General features: G+C 41.1%; 1 protein-coding gene across 1 annotated transcript in view; it reads right to left on the minus strand.

The window, feature by feature from the left end:
- NUDT4 (nudix hydrolase 4) overlaps nucleotides 1-809 on the minus strand; it is an 18682-nt gene extending 17873 nt beyond the window's left edge. Inside the window, exon 1 of the mRNA XM_015564525.1 lies at nucleotides 702-809. Coding sequence (XP_015420011.1) covers nucleotides 702-749 — 48 coding nt within the window. The 5' untranslated portion in view covers nucleotides 750-809. The remainder of the gene's footprint in view (nucleotides 1-701) is intronic.
- Between the last annotated feature and the right edge of the window lie 7787 nt (nucleotides 810-8596).

Consider the following 8596-nt stretch of genomic DNA (forward strand, 5'->3'; position numbering starts at 1 on the left):
GGAGCACGGCCGGGGGCGCCGCCGTGGCCGCAGTGCCTGGGTGGACGCGTCCAGAATTCGCCGGGGAAGTGAGGGGAGAGAAGAGAATGAAGGCCCACAGAGGTGAAGGCGTTGGCTCAGAGGTCTTACTGTTTTTGTTTGTTTTCCAGAAGAAAGGGAGAAGGAAAAGCCCTCCTTATCCCCCTTTTGAAACCGGTGGCTGAGGAGTCGTTTGTATTCTGTGAAAAATCAGCTCAAGCTTAAACATTTCTCCAAATAATCCGTACCCTCCCCACCCCCAGCATGCATTGCTTCGTGCTGGCAATGGCCAATATTTACTAAGTGGTTTTCTTGTGTGTCTTATGCTAAGTAACAGGTAAGCTCGATCCTGGGGCCACAACACTAAATATAGGGGGGTGCCTGCTATTTGAGAGCGTCCAGCCTCCCAGGGCCTGGGGACAAACAACGTTTAGATTGCAGAGTGCCGCACGGGGGCTGAGACCGGCGCCGCAAAGCCTGTGGCTAATGGAGCTAATCCACTCCATCCTGCCCTTTCCCGGAGGCCCGGGCTGCTTAGATCCAGGCGCATCTGAATGTTCCTTCTTCACTCCTGGTGGGCCTACTGTGTGCCAAGCACCGACAGCTAAAACCAGCCCCCGCCCTTCCAGGATCGTAGGCACCGGAGAGCAGAGAGTCGGATATTAAAACAATCATACTAGCACCTGTAAAACGACAAGTGTCGTAAGGGTCAAGGTGGGAGAGGGTGTCATAGGGAAATATGACCAGATCTGCAAGTCCGAAAAGGCTTCTGAGGCAGCCCGGTGGTGGCCAAGTGCTGAAGGAGGAAGAGGAGCTAAGTAGACCAAGAAGAGCCTGGTGAAGTTTCATCACGGCTGAGGGAACCGGGACTTATGCAATGTCCAGTAGAGGAGGTCGTGCAGGGAGCCTGTAGAAATGAAAGGAAAAGTCAGAAGACAGGGTAAGGGGAGCTGGGTCCATCTCTTTCCCAGATGAGTGTGAGGCCTGGCCATTCAGAACCTGGAGGCTCTTGGAGAGCTTGGAGCAGTGCATTGGTCTGTCTTCCTGTTCTAGACTCCAGCCTGCTTTAAGATCAGGACTTTTCTGCGCTAACTCAATTTCCTACCCCCAGAGCCTAGCAGATGCAACTTTGTAAAATGAGTTAATGTTGAATTAAGTGATTTAAGAAATGAAGTTTTACCACAACACAATTAGAAATCTTATCAACTCTGTGCAGGCGTTTTCTAAGCCTTAGCTTTCTTATAGAAGCCACTGAAGTTTATTTCCACATTTACAAACAGGAACAGGACACGTCTAGCGGTGGATTCCAGTTTGGCTAATATGCAAATATTCTTTTTAGATAATTGGTCCCAACTGATAAAGTAATTAATTTCACTATAGTGACAGAGTGACATAAGTGACAAAGAAGATTAAGTTTCTCCTTAAAACTCTTCAGCCCAGCCGACATGGCTCAGTGTTTGAGCATCGACCTAATGAACCAGGAGGTCACGGTTCGATAACTGGTCAGGGCATATGCCTGGGTTGTGGGCTGGATTCCCAGTGAGGAGCTTGCAGGAGGCAGCCAATCAATGATTCTCTCGTCATTGATGTTTCTCTCCCTCTCCCTCTCTGAAATCAATAAAAACATAAAAACAAAAAAAACCCTCTTCAAAGGGTCTGGCTTCTAGTGGACATTTAATAAATACTACTTGATTAAATGTTGGTTCACTCAATCAAGTCTTTCCCATTTAGTAATTACACGAGGTGAGGCATGAATCAGAATTAACTGAGGAGGAAAGAGGAAGATGTCTGGACCCAACTCCATTAGGGGGGAACCAGCAGCACCCCAGTGAGCATGCACATGGGGCCTCTTGCTTCAGGTTCCAGACCATTGGATGTAGTTCAAAAGACATGGATCGATTGCTACATGTAGCTTTCCCCACCTTTCAAATAGCTGTATGGTTTATACCATCTGGTATAAGAACACAGTGTGCCTGAAAGTGCTTTAAAAGGATCAAGCATTTAAAGCAAGGGTGGGGAACGTCCGGCCCCATATAAGGCCAGAGAGATCATTTGGCCCTGCCAAAGCAACTGCAGGTGGGACTTGAAATTCAATAAATCTAGGAGCTTTTTTCATAGCAACATGAATTTTTATTAAGTGAATTATATTAAGCGAATGGTGTTATAAATATCCAAATGGCCCTTGGCAGAAAAAGGTTCCCCACCCCAGATTTAAAGGAACATAAGATTTAAAAAATACTTTATATATATATTTATTGATTTCAGAGAGGAAGGTAGGAGAGAGATAGAAACATCAATGATGAGAGAGATCATTGATTGGCTGCCTCCTGCACACCCTCTACTGGGGATGGAGCCAGCAACCTGGACACATGCCCTGACTGGGAATCGAACCTTGACCTCCTGGTTCATAGGTTGACGCTCAACCACTGAGCCATGCTGGCCGGGCAACATTAGATGTAATTAACAATATTTTCACTGGAGACCTCTCCCTCTTCCTTTCCTCAAGGAGTAGAGAGAGGTGTAATGCAGAGGACCAGGTGCTTGGGGAGAGCCATGAATTTTCACACTGTGAGGGAGGAGGTTTTAATTTAAAAGGAATTCTGCAACAAATGGTTTAAACTATGAATAACCACTCCCCCCTTCCACTTTTTTCTTGATAAACTTATTAGATTTTTGCTATTATTTGAGAGGGACCCACCAGAAAAGGAAACTTGTGTGACCAAAATGAGAAAATAGAGAAAGGCCGAATTATAAATGCTAGGTCTTCATTTTCCTGCATAAGTTCCCAGATTAGTATTGTCAAGCACGTATTATGCATAAAAAAATGCACTTAGGCACCGTCCAAAGCTTAGATCATATCCAGCCAGATCATAGTTGAGATAGACAGACGAAAGCTTGTTTTTTCCTGCGGGGCTGGTAAAGACTGGGTTACACCAGTCGGTTCCCTTGGGGATCAGAGTCCAATTTCAGGTTAATCTCCGTTTAGTTCATTTACCACAGTATTGTCTTACCTAGAACTTAATATACACAGTCACTTCTTGTACTTTTTTCAAATATTTGGAACCTCAGCAAGGGAAACTTTAACATTGCCCAGGCAAGGTGCTGCTTTTCCCAGGTTCCTTTTAACAATGTAGCAGAGTATCTGGGAGAGAGAGATAGAAACATCAGTGAGAAACATCAAAAGGATGGGCTGCCTTCTTCACAGCCCCTCTCCCCTCCCGGGGACGAACCTGAAACCCCCGGCATGTGCCCTGACTGGGAATCCAACTGGTGACCTCAGAGTGTATGGGTCGACTTGCAGCCACTGAGCCACACTGGCCAGGTGTCACCCACTTTCTTAACTCCTACCCTGTTACTGTGAGCTCCTCCTGCTTCCTCTGCCACATGGCAATTTAATATGTATGTGTACGCATTATTGTTTGCATTGTGTCGTATTCTAACACTAGGTTTTCAGTTTTGAAGTGAAAAACATGTTTTGTTTAAGGTGTGATCCTTAAGAGAGGTTCCTTCTGGTGAGAGTCTGATTTCCTGTCACCTAAAGTGATTTTCTTCTCTTTTACCAAAGGCACAGAGTAGAATGGAATAGGCAAAATTTTGAAAAATGTAAAAGCCTTACATTAAAGCCTTATGATTAAAAATCCTACACATAATGCATCAATCCAACCAGCATTTGCAAAACTTTAAAGGTAGACTGTTTGATTTGGTCATTTATAAACTTTTCTTTCATTGAAATGACTATGTGATTTTCAGGTTTACAATTCATTTTCTATTTCCTCAATTCCTATTTACTGCAGAGCACTTTGTGTCACAAGCATCATGTCTGTATGCAGTTCTCTGGGGCTCATAAAAATGTTTACCAGGAAGCACAGTGCCTCCTTCCCTCCCTTATCATTCGGGGATAGGTGTGTGCTAAGTGGTTATCTCTTTGGTCAAGGCAATGACTTGACATTTCACCCACTTCTTCAAGACAGCATTTGGCACTCCCGCTTCATCAGAGAGCGCTGCTTTTGCTATATAACAATTCTGCATTTTTTTTTGTTTGAGACTAAAGACTAAGAAAAAAAGAATGTCCATATGACACGTTCATCAATTGCAATGTGTAGACCTTGTTTTGATCTAGATTCAAACAAATAGGATATTTATAGACAATTATGGAATGTGAACACTGACTGAATGTTTATATTAAACAATTGTTACTTCCTTTGGGGGCTGAGATAATGTTTATAATAAAGGGGAGCCCTTACCTCTTAGAGATAGCTACTGAAATACTAAGAGCTGAAGTGATATGGTATCTGAGATTTCCTTCAAAATAATCTGGATTGTCGAAGCAGTGAAGATGGGTGGGAGTTTGGAGGAAACGAGATAGCTATAAGTTGATTGTTATTGAAGTTGTAAGCAATAAGGAGAATTGGAGAGGAAAAAAAGAGGAAAAGGAAGAGAGAAATGTTCCACATTTTATAGGGGCATGGAAATGAATCTCCTCACTGTTAGAATATAAGTTGTACACACTCATGATACAAGCATTAGAGTCTAGAATGGTTGGAATAATAAATAATGCAGTTTGCAATTATACAATGTATTTTATAAAATGTAAAAAAATACGACAAATTAGAAGACACCCCTTCCTAAAAGTTTAACCAATATTATTATATTTTGTAACAGTCATTTCTAAGTGAAAATTTAATGGTGATTGACTAGGTTATCAGCTTCACCCTTGCCTGGCGAAATAAAATTTCATTATCGACTACAAGCCCTGGGAGGGTAGAGAGCTGTGTGGTCCAGTGACACTATTGTGTTCCCACTGAGTTTTAGGCTGTGAGGCAGTCCATAGATAATTGTTGCTGATTTCTTCTAGCATAGTAACTATAGTATGATACATTATATATTATTCCTCTAGAGCAAATGCAAAATACAGTCTCTCTCTCTCTCCTCTCTTAGTTTTTATACAATTTTTAAATCTCCTTGATTTTTGCTTCTTGTTTTGTTTTTAGTTTGTGGACTTCAGGTCCTAAGGATTGAGTTGATTATATTTCTTAGGGTAAATGTATATATTTTTTCTTATATATTATTGCAATCTATATATCGTTTTATGTTTGTTTTTTTAATCCTTACCTGAGAATATTTTTTCAGTTGCTTTTCAGAGAGAGTGGAAGGGAGAGAAGGCGAGAGAGACACATCCACTGGCTGTCTCCCAAATGCACACTATCCGGCCGGTATGTGCCCTTGACAGGGAATGGAACCTGCGACCCTTTGTTGCATAGGCCAGCCCTCTAACCACTGAGCAATACTGGCCAGGACTATGTGGATGTATTTTTAACCTATGCAAATGATAATTACATTTCTTATTTTTTATCATCCAATGAGTAAAATAAGTTTAGTTATTTCCTATAGATTTTGTTTCCTAGTTAGTTAAATTAGCGTTCCCTTTCCTCAATGAAGGATTCACAAATAGAAGGAAAAAGCAATACATTCAAATAGAGTATTAACTGTTCCCAAGTGCTTAGATTCCCATTAAAATATTACAAGAACCACATCTTTTTTGTACCAGCGATAAAACATTACTCAAAGCACCACTTATTAGAAAAAGAACTTGCATTAACTTTTCTTTTTCAGATGTAGCTTAGGAGGATTTTTGCTTCTATATTCAGAAGTGAAAGGGGCCTTTCTACAGAGGTCAGAGAGATAGGTACTCACTGCTAAGGTCTAGACAACATTGGAAGCAACCAGTTAGAAGCACACAAAGTAACATGGATTTTTTAAAAAGCAACATGGAGCCCAGCTGGAGTGGTTCAGTGGTTGAATGTCAACCTATAAACCAGGAAGTCACTGTTCGATTTCCGGTCAGGTCACATGCCTGGGTTGTGGGCTCGATCCTCAGTATGGGGCGTGCAGGATTGATGTTTCTATCTCCCTCTCCCTTTCTCTTTGAACTCAATAAAAATATATTTTAAAAAATTGATCTTAGAGTCTTATAGATGTGCACTGTTTTTGTAGTTTTTTAAATTACACTCTACATTACTACTAGCAGAAGACTCTCAAAAGGAGTCTCTAAGGATCATTAGCTTCTTGAAATTGTATGCCAATATTTTGTGTTTGTGTGTCTATGTACAATTTTGGAGGGAATGAGTTAATAACTTTCATACATTTTTAAGGAACCCTTCCAAAGGATTAAGAACCACTACTTGAAACGGATTGACCTATAAATCCTCAACAAGGCCAATAGGAGTCTGCTCTGGTTTTAGGAAATTAGGGTCAACGTTGGAATCAGGTGACACCGTTAACAATGCAGATGCAAGTTTCAAGAATAAGATATTATAGTTATGGAGCAGATCATAAGCTTGTAAGTAAGAATCCAGATGCAGGGACAGGAACTATCTGGAACTGGGAAAGAACAGAAAAAAACACAACAAAGGCATTCTTAATAAATACCGATTGCACAACCATCTCTAATGAAAGTAGCTTGATTTCGGTGTTGGGTAAGACAAGAAGTTTTCTAGTAACAATTATGTATCCTGGTGTGAGTTAATGTGCCTGAGGTCCCCGATAACTAACTATATGATGACTCCAACTCTCCTTCCAAAGGGATTTCTTCACACCCTGTAATTGATCTACAGGAGATTCAGGGATGATGCACTCCTTGCTTTCTACTACTTACTTGCCCCTGTTCACTTCATTTATAAAATTATATCTGAGGCTTTAAAATATTCAGGAAGCAAGGACGAAAAAACCCCATCACAATTATATTTCACAATAATATTCGCAACTGTATCATATAAAGGCAGGTTATTGTAAGTTCAAGATATACCACAAAATAATAGTAACATTCAGTTTTACACCTTAGAGAATGGGAACAATTTATTTTAAAGATTGGATGGTTAGTAGAACTGTTTTTATTTTGAACATTAGATGAATTAATTTCTTTGAATTCAATATAAACATTGTGGCAAGCACTGTGGAGGATACAAAAGAAATACAAGACAAAGTTCTTAACCTCAATATTTATGGTCTTTTCAGGAAACAAAACAATGCCAGGCTGTATAACAGTATAAAGTGTTAATTTTAGTGTGTGAAGTGCCAAATTGTAACCACATTCAGAGGCTGGTTGAGGGCTCTTGGAAACTGCTCTTCAATGACAGTAACACGTGCACATGTGTGTACTCGTGCATGTGTATGTACATTTACACATACACACATTCCTAATGAAAGTAGTTGTTAATGTCACATTTCCTTTAATTTAAAAAAGAATTAATATATTAAAATATGATATATACTAGTAGAAGATGTGTTCTCTTTCAATTGTATGTTCTCCCAGAGTCTTATACATCTTCTATATTATACAACAATCTATAATAATAAAAGCGTAATATGCTAATTATACTGGACGTCCTTCTGGATGTCCTTCCAGATGACCTTCCAGACAAAGCTGGGGCTGCAAGGGAAGCCCGGGTCCTGGGTGCCAGAGGGAAGCCAGTGCCAGCAGCTGGGGGAAGGGAAGCCTATTCTTGCACAGATTTTGTGTATCAGGCCTCTAGTCCTATCTAATAAAGAGGTAATATGCTAATTGATCCTTAGGCTGTCGCAAAGATGGTGGCGCCCATAGCCAATAAGGAGGGAATATGCTAATTGCCCCACCCTCAAAGATGGCAGTGCCCACAGCCAATAAGGAGGGAATATGTTAATTGCCACGCCCTCAAAGATGGTGGTGCCCACATCTTTCAGCAGGGGAGGGCAGTTAGGGGTGACCAGGCCAGCAGGGGAGGGCAGTTGGGAGCTATCAGGCTGGCAGGGGAACAGTTAGGCATTGATCAGGCTGGCAGGGGAGTGGTTAGGGGGTGATCAGGCTGGCAGGCAGAAGTGGTTAGGGGCAATCAGGCAGGCAGGCAGGCAAGCAATTGGGAGCCAGCGGTCCTGGATTGTGAGAGGATCCCAGATTGGAGAGAGTGCAAGCTGGGCTGAGGGACACCCTCCTCCCAACCAATGCATGAGTTTTGTGCACCAGGCCTCTAGTGTATAATAATAAAAGCATAATATGCTAATTAGACTGGACGTCCTTCTGGATGAAGCCAGGGCTGCGAGGGAAGCCCAGGTCCCAGGTGCCTGCTGGCAGCCTGAGGGAAGCTGGTGCCAGCAGCCAGGGGAAGGAAGGCCTATTCTTGCATGAATTTCATGCATCAGGCCTCTAGTAATGATCATACAGTTTTATAGAGAAGTCACATTATTTAAAAAGGCAAGTGTCCATATACCAATGCATTTTCTATTGACTTTTTCCGTCTGAGCCCTTACATATATAGTTATCAATAAAAGTATTTTTCTACTTTACTTGACAGAGCTTGGTAATGTTAAGATAAATATTCCCTTATTCAATTTAAACTACACATGAGTGTAGATTTTTTCTGCATTAAAGAAACACTTGCCTTTTGTTAGTTTTGTCACTTAAATGTCAACTGTAATTTTTCAAATATGTTACAGTATGTAAACATTCATCTTGATTCCTTCTATTTGGAAAAATTGATGCTAAAATTATCTTTGAGTTCTACTTTTATATGGGTCAATTAGATAATAAATTTTTAAAATTTAT

This window comes from Myotis davidii, unplaced genomic scaffold (assembly GCF_000327345.1).
Source record: "Myotis davidii unplaced genomic scaffold, ASM32734v1 scaffold581, whole genome shotgun sequence".
Lineage (NCBI taxonomy): Eukaryota > Metazoa > Chordata > Mammalia > Chiroptera > Vespertilionidae > Myotis > Myotis davidii.